The sequence below is a fragment of the Drosophila simulans genome, chromosome 2L, assembly GCF_016746395.2.
Source record: "Drosophila simulans strain w501 chromosome 2L, Prin_Dsim_3.1, whole genome shotgun sequence".
NCBI classification, from domain to species: Eukaryota; Metazoa; Arthropoda; class Insecta; order Diptera; family Drosophilidae; genus Drosophila; species Drosophila simulans.
Window position 1 is genome coordinate 4,996,063 of NC_052520.2, and position 14,431 is coordinate 5,010,493.

At 50.9% G+C, this 14,431-nt stretch overlaps 4 protein-coding genes across 9 annotated transcripts; 3 read left to right on the plus strand and 1 right to left on the minus strand.

Moving 5' to 3' along the window:
- Positions 1 to 666: 666 nt before the first annotated feature.
- LOC6731040 (collagen alpha-1(IV) chain) lies at positions 667 to 9,363 on the plus strand. Of its 4 annotated transcripts, none has more exons than XM_016179574.3 (9): positions 670 to 761; positions 1,268 to 1,368; positions 1,907 to 1,955; positions 2,020 to 2,955; positions 3,044 to 3,540; positions 3,675 to 5,125; positions 5,188 to 6,159; positions 6,242 to 7,386; positions 7,657 to 8,302. In XM_016179574.3, the coding sequence occupies exons 2-9, from the start codon at positions 1,349 to 1,351 to the stop codon at positions 7,915 to 7,917; spliced, it is 5,331 nt and encodes a 1,776-aa protein (XP_016023534.1). In that variant the 5' UTR covers positions 670 to 761; positions 1,268 to 1,348; the 3' UTR covers positions 7,918 to 8,302. The 4 variants fall into 4 exon arrangements, with proteins under 4 accessions (XP_039153995.1, XP_016023534.1, XP_016023536.1 ...); XM_016179576.3 differs by having other exon boundaries at positions 756 to 871; XM_016179575.2 differs by lacking the exon at positions 670 to 761 and adding an exon at positions 774 to 935.
- Positions 9,360 to 9,993, plus strand: LOC27206201. The gene has a single exon (XM_016169032.3). The coding sequence runs from the start codon at positions 9,360 to 9,362 to the stop codon at positions 9,987 to 9,989; it is 630 nt and encodes a 209-aa protein (XP_016023537.1). The 3' UTR covers positions 9,990 to 9,993.
- Positions 9,994 to 10,321: 328 nt separating this feature from the next.
- LOC6739213 (SPRY domain-containing SOCS box protein 3) lies at positions 10,322 to 12,048 on the plus strand. The gene is made up of 3 exons (XM_002076089.4): positions 10,322 to 10,962; positions 11,035 to 11,253; positions 11,346 to 12,048. Exons 1-3 carry the CDS (start codon positions 10,333 to 10,335, stop codon positions 11,400 to 11,402), a joined length of 906 nt encoding a protein of 301 aa, XP_002076125.1. The 5' UTR covers positions 10,322 to 10,332; the 3' UTR covers positions 11,403 to 12,048.
- Positions 11,846 to 14,396, minus strand: LOC6739218 (reticulocalbin-2). Of its 3 annotated transcripts, none has more exons than XM_039298140.2 (4): positions 14,228 to 14,396; positions 13,708 to 14,102; positions 12,918 to 13,065; positions 11,846 to 12,768 (listed from the first exon to the last, which is right to left on the minus strand). In XM_039298140.2, exons 2-4 carry the CDS (start codon positions 13,928 to 13,930, stop codon positions 12,111 to 12,113), a joined length of 1,029 nt encoding a protein of 342 aa, XP_039154074.1. In that variant the 5' UTR covers positions 13,931 to 14,102; positions 14,228 to 14,396; the 3' UTR covers positions 11,846 to 12,110. The 3 variants fall into 3 exon arrangements, with proteins under 3 accessions (XP_039154074.1, XP_044779838.1, XP_016023539.1); XM_044923903.1 differs by having other exon boundaries at positions 13,708 to 14,099; positions 14,172 to 14,396; XM_016169006.3 differs by having other exon boundaries at positions 14,172 to 14,396.
- Positions 14,397 to 14,431: the final 35 nt, after the last annotated feature.

The window sequence follows — 14,431 nt, forward strand, 5'->3', positions numbered from 1 at the left end:
AGCAAAGAAATATAATTTTTAGCACTATACACCATATATACATGTTTAGACACTTTTTTATTATCCTTTAAGTTTTAGTTGTTTGTTTTTTTTTTTAAAGATTATGATACTTACTTATTGTAAGTTATAATTAGAACATGGGCCTGATAACGAAGCCTTCGGAATTTCCCATGTCCGAGTACCAAAAAAAGTCCAAAAAGCAGGAGCCGCAGGGGCGGGCCAAAACGGAAGCCATGTGCCCGATCTCGGGGCGGGGGCTATCAGCTAATTTCGAGATGGAAGCTGGGAGCTGGGATCTGGAAGCTGGGCGCTGGGAGCTGGGAGCCGGAGAGCTGGTTGAAGGTGCTCCCGGGGAGGTGCTCCGGCGGAACGAAGCTGATGTGCTATTGAGCAACTTAAGTCGCATGTGGCATATCAACAGCAGCGCCTTAGTTTCGGACTTATCGCCAAGTTTCATTCATTCCGCAGCGACTATGTTAACTTGTGGGATTAGTGTTGCTACATACGACGACCCGTCGCCCATCCGTTCTATATGCCATGGTGCCACCACCCACCTCCCACCAGCCACCTCGCAGCCATCGCAACCGATCCGATGCCCATCCAATCCCCGTCGAATCACACGGATAGTGTACATGAGCCGGAGACCCGATCGTCGAGATCGTGCCAAGCCGAACGATCGACGAGTGGAGATCGGGGCATCGGCGTTTGGCTTTTGGATCGCTCGAACTTATACTATAATTAGTCGTGTTCCGTCTCCCCGAGTAAGTAGTAGTCTGGTCTCGGTCCGGAGCTGATCTGGCCAGCTGGTTTTAGTCTTTAGTCAGCGCTGTGGAGTGGTGATCGGTTCGGATCGGATCGCTCGGTTGTGAATGTGTGTTTCCAGTAGGGTCCCGTCCCGTCCCGTCCATTAGCCCCTTAAATAGGATTAGATTCCTGTAAGGAACTCAGCTTCTACAACAACAAAATACAATAAACATAAAATATCTCAATTAAATCAGGAAAGACGCGTACTATTAACTGAAATTATCCAGCAAGTCGTTGTGCGAGCCTCGTACCAGTTCCAGTGCCTCTCAAACTGTCGCGTGTATATGCTTGGAAATGAAATGAAACGAAATACAAGAATTAAATCGTTGAAAAAAAAAAAAAATAAGCCAGCTCGATTTTCCCACAAATATTAAATAAAATAATATTCCTCTAAGAATATTTCCAATTTATTTTGCAACTGTTGCGAAATTAAAGTGCCCAATTCTCTGGCTCATCTTTCCAGGCCCAGCGACGGCAACATATAAACTTCAAATTCGACGAGGACAGAGCAAATAATTGTGCAGGCTTAAGTGCATAGGGCATCATGTTGCCCTTCTGGAAGCGGTAAGAGAAATGGCAAAAGTTAGAAAAATAATGGAAATGGTTCCCAAAATTTAAGTTCATTAAAGAAAGCAATTGTTAATTATTAAAAACGATGGTGTCGCTTAGTAACAATAAAATACGCTCATTTTTAAAGTAATACTTTTTTTTTTACAAATTATAAGCTTATTGGTTTTTAAAAATTTTAAATGATTAAAACCCACTTATGGCCTAAATAAAGTATTTCTTAGCAGTTTGAATACTTATACTCCATCCAGAAAAAGCAAATATTAATTTTTTTTAGATATCAGCAATAAAAAAATACATAACTTAAAACATAACATTTTTTAATTTATTTTTTAAATCTCGAACTGCAATCTCTTTGAAACTTTGAAGCTCTCTCTTAAGCGCTCTTAGCTAACTCTCTTTCACTGACTGCTTAAGAGAGAGCTGCCAATCGAAGAGAGGAGCTATGTCCAATTAAATAGCTAGACTGATAAGACGGATCGTCTGTACGAAGCACAGTTCCTAACCCTCCTGATCTTCGTCGACTTCTTTGCAGGCTGCTATACGCCGCTGTGATCGCGGGAGCGTTAGTCGGTGCGGACGCTGTAAGATAACCGTAGCCCATGCCATCCAGCTGGACACTGAATAATATACTCCTTTTCCCCCCAGCAATTTTGGAAGACGTCTGGTACGTCCGGTTCAATTCAGGACTCCGTGAAACACTACAATCGAAATGAACCCAAGTTCCCAATCGACGACAGTTACGACATTGTGGACTCTGCCGGCAATCTGCCGCCCAAGAATTGTACTTCCGGATATGCGGGCTGTGTGCCCAAGTGCATAGCGGAGAAGGGCAACCGGGGTCTGCCGGGCCCCCTGGGACCCACGGGACTGAAGGGCGAGATGGGCTTCCCCGGAATGGAGGGACCCTCTGGAGACAAGGGTCAGAAGGGTGATCCCGGCCCATACGGACAGCGTGGTGATAAGGGTGAGCGCGGATCGCCTGGTCTTCATGGTCAGGCTGGTGTACCCGGAGTTCAGGGACCCGCCGGCAATCCTGGTGCCCCTGGTATCAACGGCAAAGACGGTTGCGACGGAGATGATGGTATGGCCGGCTTGGAGGGTCTATCCGGAATGCCCGGACCCCGCGGATATGCCGGCCAGCTTGGCAGCAAGGGCGAGAAGGGTGAACCGGCAAAGGAGAACGGTGATTACGCGAAGGGCGAGAAGGGTGAGCCTGGTTGGAGGGGCACTGCCGGCTTGGCTGGACCACAGGGATTACCTGGAGAAAAGGGCGAGCGCGGCGACAGCGGACCTTACGGAGCCAAAGGACCCCGGGGTGAGCACGGTCTGAAGGGAGAGAAGGGTGCCTCCTGCTACGGACCCATGAAGCCCGGTGCACCAGGTATGAAGGGCGAGAAGGGTGAACCGGCGACATCGTTTCCAAGCAAGCCGACGCACACGGTGATGGGACCTCGCGGCGACATGGGACAGAAGGGAGAGCCTGGCCTAGTGGGCCGCAAGGGTGAGCCCGGACCTGAAGGCGACACTGGACTCGATGGACAGAAGGGCGAGAAGGGTCTGCCAGGCGGCCCTGGCGATCGTGTAAGTCCTACTTAAGTTCCTACTTAAGGCTCCAAATCGACGTTGAAGTTAGAACCTCTATAAAATACATATATAATACATTCTCCAGGGTCGCCAAGGTAACTTTGGACCCCCAGGCTCTACAGGACAGAAGGGAGATCGTGGCGAGCCGGGCCTTAATGGTCTGCCCGGTAATCCCGGACAGAAGGGTGAGCCAGGACGCGCTGGAGCGACAGGTCAGCCTGGTCTGCTCGGTCCTCCGGGACCGCCGGGCGGTGGCCGTGGAACACCGGGACCCCCGGGACCCAAAGGACCCCGCGGCTACGTTGGCACACCTGGACCCCAGGGATTAAGCGGAGCTGATGGACTTCCGGGTCCACAGGGATACAATGGACAAAAGGGAGGTGCTGGTCTGCCCGGACGACCCGGCAACGAGGGACCTCCAGGCAAAAAGGGAGATAAGGGAACCGCAGGACTTGATGGACCAAAGGGATCCATCGGACCCATTGGACACCCAGGACCACCGGGACCAGAGGGACAGAAGGGCGACGCAGGTTTGCCCGGTTATGGCATTCAAGGATCTAAGGGAGATGCAGGCATACCCGGGTAAGTGCAATTATTCAATTAATAGTCCTTGCACTCAGTCGAGCTCCACTGTGGAACCGAGACCTCTTCTCACTTCTTCTCTCCTTCATTCAAGATTATTTATCTTATTTCGAATTAATTTTCGTTTGTCCTAGTTATCCCGGACTAAAGGGTAGCAAGGGAGAGCGCGGCTTCAAGGGCAATGCTGGTGCTCCCGGTGACTCCAAGCTGGGCCGTCCTGGAACTCCCGGTACCGCTGGTGCTCCTGGACAAAAGGGAGACGCTGGTCGTCCCGGCACTCCTGGCCAAAAGGGAGACATGGGCATCAAGGGAGACGTCGGCGGCAAATGCTCATCGTGCAGGGCCGGACCAAAGGGTGATAAGGGAACGAGCGGACTGCCTGGAGTTCCCGGAAAGGACGGCGCACGAGGACCGCCTGGAGAGCGCGGATATCCCGGAGAACGTGGACACGATGGAATCAACGGACAAACTGGACCGCCTGGTGAGAAGGGAGAGGACGGTCGCACTGGTCTTCCCGGAGCCACTGGAGAGCCTGGCAAACCTGCACTTTGCGATTTGAGTTTGATTGAGCCCTTGAAGGGTGACAAGGGTTACCCTGGTGCGCCAGGTGCAAAGGGCGTGCAGGGATTCAGGGGATCAGATGGTCAGCCTGGTAGCCCTGGACCCAAAGGAGAATTCGGATTCAAGGGTGATAAGGGTTTGAGCGGAGCACCCGGCAATGACGGAACACCCGGACGCGCTGGACGAGACGGATACCCCGGAATTCCCGGTCAATCGATCAAGGGCGAGCCAGGCTTCCATGGAAGGGACGGAGCAAAGGGCGACAAGGGATCATTTGGCCGAAGCGGCGAGAAGGGAGAGCCCGGTAGCTGTGCGCTTGACGAAATTAAGATGCCCGCTAAGGGTAACAAGGGTGAGCCCGGCCAAACCGGCATGCCAGGACCTCCAGGCGAAGACGGCAGCCCGGGAGAGAGGGGCTATACCGGATTGAAGGGCAACACTGGACCACAGGGACCTCCTGGCGTTGAGGGACCCCGCGGCTTGAATGGACCTCGCGGTGAAAAGGGCAACCAGGGCGCTGTCGGAGTCCCTGGTAATCCTGGCAAGGACGGCCTTCGCGGCATTCCCGGACGCAATGGACAGCCTGGACCGAGGGGAGAGCCTGGTATTTCGAGACCCGGCCCTATAGGCCCACCCGGTCTGAATGGTCTGCAAGGTGAGAAGGGCGACCGTGGTCCAACCGGACCCGTTGGTCTTCCCGGTGCCGATGGCAGTGTGGGCTATCCTGGAGATAGAGGCGATGCCGGTCTGCCCGGAGTATCTGGACGGCCCGGAATTGTTGGTGAGAAGGGAGACGTGGGCCCGATCGGCCCCGCTGGTGTTGCCGGACCTCCTGGTGTTCCTGGTATTGATGGTGTGCGTGGACGTGATGGCGCCAAGGGTGAGCCCGGCAGTCCCGGATTGGTCGGCATGCCCGGCAACAAAGGTGACCGTGGCGCTCCTGGAAATGACGGACCCAAGGGCTTTGCTGGCGTTACTGGTGCTCCAGGAAAGCGCGGACCTGCTGGTATTCCTGGAGTTTCCGGTAAGTTTTTGCAGTATCCCATTAGAAAATTTAATGTAAACCATTTGGTTTCATTTGTTCAGGTGCTAAGGGTGACAAGGGAGCTACTGGCTTGACTGGCAATGACGGACCTGTGGGAGGCCGCGGTCCTCCAGGTGCTCCTGGCCTGATGGGCATTAAGGGTGACCAAGGATTGGCAGGAGCCCCTGGACAACAAGGACTGGACGGTATGCCCGGCGAAAAGGGTAACCAAGGATTCCCCGGTCTGGATGGAGCTCCTGGTTTGCCTGGTGATGCCTCCGAGAAGGGACAAAAGGGTGAACCCGGTCCATCCGGACTCCGCGGCGATACAGGTCCGGCCGGACAGCCCGGTTGGCCAGGAGAGAAGGGTATGCCCGGTCTGGCTGTTCACGGGGCTCCTGGTCCGCAGGGCGAGAAGGGTGACCAGGGACGCAGTGGAATCGATGGACGCGATGGAATTAACGGCGATAAGGGTGAACAAGGTCTGCAGGGCGTTTGGGGCCAGCCTGGCGAGAAGGGATCTGTCGGCGCACCCGGCATTCCTGGTGCCCCCGGAATGGATGGTTTGCCCGGCGCTGCTGGTACCCCTGGTGCTGTTGGCTATCCTGGCGACCGTGGTGACAAGGGAGAGCCTGGTCTATCTGGTCTGCCCGGATTCAAGGGTGAGACTGGACCCGTTGGACTGCAGGGCTTCACCGGTGCTCCTGGCCCCAAGGGTGAGCGCGGTATTCGTGGTCAGCCCGGTCTTCCGGCCACCATCCCCGTGGACTTCCGTGGTGATAAGGGATCCCAGGGCGAGCGCGGCTACACTGGCGAGAAGGGTGATCAAGGCGAACGAGGCTTGACTGGTCCTGCTGGCGACGCTGGAGCCAAGGGAGATCGCGGATTGCAGGGACCACCTGGTGCAAGCGGATTAAATGGTATTCCCGGAGCCAAGGGAGACACTGGTCCAAGAGGCGAGATCGGTTATCCAGGAGTTACCATTAAGGGCGAGAAGGGTCTGCCCGGTCGCCCAGGCAGAAACGGACGTCAAGGTGAGTTTTTGATCCCAAATTTGTATCTAGACAGTTGGGTCATATAACCATGTCACCAATCGCCACTATTTAACCCACTCAGGTCTTATTGGAGCCCCCGGTACAATTGGAGAACGCGGTCTGCCCGGCTTGCCCGGAGAGCCTGGCCTTGTGGGCCTACCTGGACCCATTGGACCAGCTGGCAGCAAGGGAGAGCGTGGCCTCGCCGGCAGTCCCGGACAACCAGGACAGGATGGATTCCCCGGCGCACCTGGATTGAAGGGAGATACTGGACCGCAGGGCTTCAAGGGAGAACGTGGTCTAAATGGCTTCGAGGGACAAAAGGGAGACAAGGGTGAACGAGGACTCCAAGGACCGTCCGGACTGCCCGGCTTGATTGGACAGAAGGGAGACACCGGCTACCCTGGCTTAGATGGAATCGAAGGACCTGTCGGAGCTCCTGGCGAGCGCGGCTTCACCGGGCCCAAGGGACGCGATGGACGTGACGGAACACCAGGTCAGCCTGGACAGAAGGGTGAACCGGGAATGCTGCCACCACCGGGACCCAAGGGCGAACCTGGTCAGCCGGGACGCAATGGTCCTAAGGGAGAGCCCGGACGTCCGGGAGAGCGTGGCTTGATTGGCATCCAGGGTGAGCGTGGCGAAAAGGGTGAGCGCGGCCTGATCGGTGAGACTGGAAACGTGGGACGCCAGGGACCCAAGGGAGATCGCGGAGAGCAGGGCGAGAGGGGCTATGAGGGCGCCATTGGTTTGATCGGCCAGAAAGGTGAACCCGGAGCTCCAGCTGCCGCCGCTCTTGACTACCTCACTGGTATCCTGATTACGCGACACAGTCAATCGGAAACGGTGCCCGCCTGCTCGGCTGGACACACGGAACTGTGGACGGGTTACTCCCTGTTGTTCGTCGATGGCAATGACTATTCCCACAATCAGGACCTCGGATCTCCCGGATCCTGTGTGCAACGCTTCTCAACGCTGCCCGTAATGTCCTGTGGTCAGAACAGCGTCTGCAACTACGCCTCCAGAAATGATAAGACCTTCTGGCTGACAACCAACGCCGCCATTCCGATGATGCCCGTTCAAAACAACGAGATCCGCCAGTACATCTCACGTTGCGTCGTTTGTGAGGCGCCGGCTAATGTGATCGCCGTGCACAGTCAAACGATAGCGGTGCCCGACTGTCCGAATGGCTGGGAGAGTCTCTGGATTGGCTACAGTTTCCTCATGGTGAGTATCGGAACTCTTATAACGTTAGATTATGGAAGAATGATGAGAGTTTTCAAAAACCACAAGGGATACTTTTCCGAACTTAGTGCCATAGTTTTCCAGCAGATGGCGCACGCTCCAATGATACTCTGGCGCCATCTGTTGGATACTGGCTCAGTGAAAGAATTGATACAACAGTTTTTATTTTCAACCTTCTTTCCTAACTACTTTTGAGATTTTAAATAATTCTTTTATAATAATGATGATTAACCCATCCATTTCCCATTATAGCACACTGCCGTGGGCAACGGTGGCGGTGGACAGGCGCTGCAATCGCCTGGCTCCTGTTTGGAGGACTTCCGCGCAACACCCTTCATCGAGTGCAATGGCGCCAAGGGCACGTGCCACTTCTACGAGACGTTGACCAGCTTCTGGATGTACAACCTGGATTCCTCAGAGCCGTTCGACATGCCACAGCAGCAGACGATCAAGTCCGGCAAGCAACAGTCGTATGTGTCCAGGTGCCAGGTGTGCATGAAGAACTCCTCGTAGGACCTCCAACTCCCCACAGACACACCCACAGCACAGAGCATAAGTTTAATCTAAATGTAAAGCCTTAAAATTACCAACGAATCGTGTGCACACCCACACGGTCACAACACAAACAAACAAACCGACACACACACACACACACATACACACACCGACGAACCAACACTGCTACAAATTCCTTAATCTAACCAAAAAGAAAACAAAACGGATCCACAAGTCGAAGTGCTAATGACCGACCGACCTGGACCACAATGCCATTTTTTATCTGCCAACTAATGTTCTAAACAAATGTAAACTGCTTCTAAGTTACGTTACGTATGTTAAGTAAATGAAACAAATAAATAAACTAGCCTCGGTCGTATGTCCAAAAGTATAAAATAAACTATGTGCCTGCATGTTCCATTTATTTTTGAAACCGATTAAATGCGAAACAATGCACCAAATTGAGGTAACCAAACGAAAATCGAACGAATCGAAACCTCAAAACTTGTCGCATGTCGTTTACATTTATTAAAAAAACCCAGCCAAAAGTGGTAAAATAAACTAAAATTTATAAATACAAATTATAGGAAAGTATACTTTTTGTATGAAGATCTTTGCTTTAAGAACATGGTTCCGGGAAATTTCATATTTAACCCTATTTAGAGCAAATATTGTTAGGAATAAAAATCGTATGCCCTTCAGTGATAAACTTCCTTGTATATGGATCAATATGCAAGACAAAGACTGCACACTTTTTACCCCTAACTTGGAGTGATAAGATCTTAGACCAGGGCTAAGGGTAGGCTATTGTGGTGGAAACCCCGCCGCGGAGAACCCTTAAAAAAGCAATGCCAAGCCAAGGATGAGAGCGAACTCACCACGTGCACTTGTGCGCATGCCATTCGTCTCTCTTCGTGCGGATTTCCTATGTGGGGGTTGATGGGCTGTCAAGGGGGTGGCGATGGCGATTGGGGTCGCCATGGACAGTTGCGGGGCCTGAAGTGGGGTGGACCGGGCTGTATGATAATGATATGCAGACGGGCACACACACAGACGCGCACAAAGTCCAATTGGTGGTTGGAAGCAGGTCGTGGAAAATAAGGGTAGGCCTTTGTGGGGCGATTCAAGTTGGAATCGGAAAAGTGAGTTGGAAAAAAAGTGCCAGAAGCCCGTGTGACTTGGACGCAAGCGGAGGCGGTCGTCGGTGGGAGTTGTAGCTACAGCCAGATAAGAGGAGCTGCTTTTTGTAGCTGTGGAGGAGCAGCAAGAAGGAAAAAATGTGTGTACCTCGAATAAAACAGTGAAAATTGCGAGTTCTCGTTTGGAAAGTAGCGTGAAATTTGCGGACCACAAAGCCAACAGGAAGTGCACCATCAAAATCAGAGACTCCCAAGAAGCAGCAGTCTTCCGCCCCACCACCAAAAAAAAGGAAGAGGACACACCACCACCCCTACATATTTATGATTATCGTCCTGCTGCTGCTGTTCCAATCGCTGTGCCTCTACTGCCAACGCCTGGTGCTCTACGTCCACGACCGATGCTTCCCGAGGAACGTGCGCCTGCTGCAGGAGGTGGCCGAAACGGTGGGCGATCGTAAGGCGCCACAGCGCCTGGCGGAGCAGCAGTTGGAGCAACAGAAGCGCAGCCAGAAGCGGCGCATCCTCGAACCAATCCTTCCGCTCGTGGGTGGCCTCAATTCCGAGGCCTGTCGCTTTTGTGCCCACAGTCCGCAGGGCTACTGTCGCCATCACTTCCATCTGCAGGAGCTGCAGCTGCACAGGCAGAGGGGTTCCGGTGGTGAGCAGGATTTCCGGCAGATTCGCCGGATCAAGCGGGAGCTAAAGCGCACTATTGGCCAGCAGCAGCAGCAACTGCAGCCGACGAGAAGCTATCGTCCAGTCCGACTGAATTCCAGCTGGAGCAGCAGTTCCCTGAGCAGTGGTTACGCTTCACTGACCAGCGTTGGATCGCAGGAGGAGGCGTACTTCGAACAGGAGATTATTGAGGACGTTCCACTGGAGGAGGAAGTGGAGCTGCAGGACCTGACGCAGGAGGATATCCAACAGCCCCTACTAACCACTTACTTGTAGATAAACGCCTCTTGGTCTCTTCCTTGCATAAAGAATCATCCACTTGGAGTTCATCTGGGGGACTGAAGAACCCTTCATAAAAACTGTGCTATAATGATGAATTGAGAAAAATGTTATAACATAGTTAACCACCAGAGGAAGGATAGAACACACATCTACGAGCTAAAGACGCCACCCCTGAAGCCGCTCCTTGAACGATTTCAACAACTTTTGAGACCTGGAGAAGCTCATCAACCCCAGAAAGCCAACCCTATTGACAACTTAACCCCACAACAGCTTGAAGGGTTCCCTTTGTCAAATTGATAAAAAATTGAGAAGCGAAAAAATTTTTAGTCGCAACACAATGTCTGATGTTGAAGTGGATCCACTGCAGCCTCACCCCCTTCCCATAGCGGCTATTGCCCCGAGGAGGCGTCGTCCAACCGGTCGACGAGGAGGAGGAGCAGGAGGGTTGTCGTCCGGTTCACTGGATGCAACATCTTCCACATCGCCGCCACCCCGTTTCTGCCCGCTGCCCAATGGCGTTGAGGATAACTGGACGTGGAGCAAGCGGCACCGCTCCAAGGAAGTGGTGCTCAGAGGACCCAACTCGCGGACCGTGCACTTCCATCCCAACTGGAGCAAGGGCACTGCCGGTGTCCAGGGCAAAAGATCCCTGAACAACGGACGGCATTACTGGGAGCTCCATGTCTCGCAGCGCGTCTTTGGCACCTCGATAATGTTCGGTATTGGTACCAAGTCGGCCCGGCTACATGCCAACGCCTTCCGCAACATGCTGGGCGAGAACGAGCACGGCTGGGGACTGTCCCACAAGGGTGTGCTCTGGCACGAGGGCGTGGCCCTGCTGTACACGAAGCGGTTCCGCGAGAATCAACCCACCCAGATCGGCGTGCTCTTCGACGGCATCGAGGGCACACTGACCTTCTACAAGGACGGCAAGTGCCTGGGCGTTGCTTTCCGCGGATTGGATCAGGTGAGTCCGGTTGAATTGTTCATTCCTCCACGGATCAGGCTCTAGAATCTCGCCTAACTGCCCCCCCAACAGATTGATGAGCCCCTGTACCCCATCGTATGCTCTACTGCCGCCAAAACGGAGATGACCCTAAAGTGCACCAGGAGGGAGTTCGTCAACCTACAGGATCGCTGTCGGGCGGTGATCATGCGCCGCGTGCGAAGCGCTGCGCAGCTGGAGAAGCTGAAGCTGCCGCTGCCCATCGCCGACTATCTGAGCGAGGTGATCGATGAGAAGAAGCCACTGCGTCAGGTAGACAACTACGATATACTGTGTGATTTGTAGAGCTCGGATCGCGTCCGGTCAACGTAAGCTAAGTTTATAGAGTACGTCCTCACCCCCAGGTGGATCCACTGGAGATGTGCATTATGAATTACGATTTGTATGAGGTCCGTGAATGATTTTAGTGCCATCACATATTGGAATGCCCAATGACCCCCAGACGATGCAGTGGCTCCTCTGGGACATGTGCATTTCTCATAGTAGCTTTAGAGCGTGCTAAGGTTAAGCATCCGGATAATAGTCGTCCGACCTTTTGATTTGTCTTCATTTGTAGCGAAAATGTGGGGAAATAGGCCAATTTGGTGCAATATTTGTGATATAAGAAATGAGAGTATATGTATGAAAACGTTTTTCGGGGCTTCAAGTGCTTGTTGCTAGAAAATCGAAAAATAAGCTAGAGCTAAGCATATTTTTCGGTAAAGATGAGTGTGAAATCTAGTCAAAAAGAACACGCTGCTAAACTAATTTTGTAAATTCGCAGACAGCAATTAAGGCCTAAGTACTGTAATGTAACAAAATGGAAATGTGTCTAGTCATAAATTGCAAATAAAGCAAAGTGTAATTTAGTAAAAATTATTTAGTACGCTTTATGTAGATTTTTGTTTCTGTTTATATAAATTACTACACATAATGTAATTGGTACATGACGAAACAAACGAAATAGTATTGAAAATGAAATTCGTAAGGAGCGCTCAAAACAATTTGGCGATATCGATTTGCAATTGTCGTTTGAATTCACATAAATAAACATAAATTTACTAACTATTTAAACGAAATACAATACTAAGCACAGGTTCACTATAGCACGATGGGGCTTCGACTGGCATCTACAGCTCGTCGGAGAGATGGTTAATGTTTTGCAAATGGTCGCCGTAGTCGGTGGCCTCGCTGCCCACAAAGGTATCGTAGTTGTTGAGTATTTCCAGATAGGACAGGCGATCGTCGTGATCCTCATCGGTGGAGACAAAGAGATGGTCCACCTCGTCGTTGGCAATTGCCGTATTGCTTGGCACAATCCAGGATAGGACCTCATCGCCCGTCAGCACGCCATCGCCATTGGAATCGTGATCCTTGTCGAAGCGCTCTTTCTCCGTGATCAGCCACTCCTTGTCGTGGTGCGAGGCTGCGTCGCCGACAAACTCCTGGAAGTTGATCTTGCCATCGTGATCCGCATCCTTGTCCTGCATCGTGTGCTCCAGCAGTATTGGCAACATTTGTGGATGCTCCTCCGGATTTTGGAATAAAACGAACTCCTCCAGCGTCAGGACACCATCCTTGTTCGTGTCGGCCGCATTGAACATCTCCTTGTCCTGCTTGATCATCTTCTGCTCATCCTCGTAGCTGTCGTAGTCGATGGTCTCCTTCTTAAAGTCCTCATCCTCCATGGCGTAGGTGTCCTGGAGATACTCCTTCCACGTAATTCTCTCGTCCGCATCCTGGTCTATTTCTTCAAATCGATCAGCGGCTTCTTCCTCCGACAGTTTTCTGCAAGTTGTATTATTTATTTTAGTAAAAGCTTAAAATAGTCTCTTGCTTTTCAGTTAAGGCAAGCATTTAGACAAAGCATTAGGTTGCTGATGTGTTTATTGGCTTGGCTAACATTGATGCAGTATTAATCAACAGACAACACTCACTTAAAAGACCTTAATATCCAGGCTTTCAACTCATGCCGGTCAATAAATTCGTCCTTATTCAGATCCATCATTTTGATCAATATTAACAGGCGTCGCTTCGATTCCTCTGGCGTAAGCGAGTCGAATTCCTGAGCCTCCTTCGTGTTTCCTTTTTTTTTGTGGTTAAAGAGTAATAATAGCACATACATACATTAGCATTTAAAACTGAATGGAACATAAAACAGCAGCAATGCCATTGACGTATTGCTTTTAGAAAATAATTTTAATGGTTTCACGATGGGAGCAAAACTATACAAACTTATATACTTCAATGATACATTTTCTTACAGCATATTCCAATTCATTAGAAAACTATAGTTCGACCTTCAAAAAATATTTTTCAGCATAAATGGGAATGTGTATGACTGATCCATATTCCCTTGATGTTTGAATGAGTCTTTCCGTGTACACAACCACAAAAATAAACCTCATGCAAGTAAACAAACATATCGCATACACAAAAAAAAAAGTATGAGTCCTATACATAACTAAAATATAACAAACTTATTACTCATAATTTCATTGCGTTAAAAAGTACCCTTAAAATAAACTACAAGTTAACATATGAAGCTGGAAATTCTATTGTTGCTGTGCAATATCTGTCCAAAAAACGAATTATATTTCATTTGCTTCTCAGGAAATGAGCACTACTTTTATGACCTTCATTGTAAGGAGTCTTTTTCGCTCTTTTCCTAGTGATTTTCTCAGACTGAATATGATCTGCTTTCTGTGCTAACTAGCGCTGACTCACCGATGATGGCCTCGTGATCGAACTCCACGTTGTGCTCCCCATCCTCGCCGTGGTGGTGGGCATCCCGGGGGGCGTAGATGCCGTCCTTGACCCGCTCCTTGCTGAGGTGCTTCTCGTGCTTGTGACTGTTGGCCACCGCCCCATGGGCGGGCATGGGACCCACGGCGGCCAGCAAGGCGACGGCACAGAGGGTCAGCGAGAGGAGCGGCATATTCCTAGGCATTTTAATTGATTATGCCAAGCGGCGTGTTCTTTGGTCTTTGTTTTCTCTTTTTTTGGCAGCTTCCCGAGTTCTCGAGTGGATGGGGATGAGGGGCCGGCGGAGGAGGGAGACCGGATGGACGCACACGTAATGCCCAGCAGCACAATGAACTCAGTTCACCTTTCGCCCGCTTCTGAAATATGCAAATGTCAGTAAAAAACCGACAACAAAAAAAACTACTTTTTTGAATTTAAATAATCACCGACAGCTGTTGTCTTCGCTTGCCACGCCAATATTTCGCTGACCACAACTGTTTACCTAACCACACAGCCCTTCAGTCATACGTCAATATTATGGGCATGGAAATTTATTTATTTATCTATACTTATTAATACATGTTCACATAAAAATTCGTTTATTTATTTGAGCACACCAAAGAAACGAAAATGCAGACAGTGTGACCGTCAGCGAGAAATAAATGTTAGCCCATTGATTTTTGGGCTTAGCAATCTATGCAGCCCT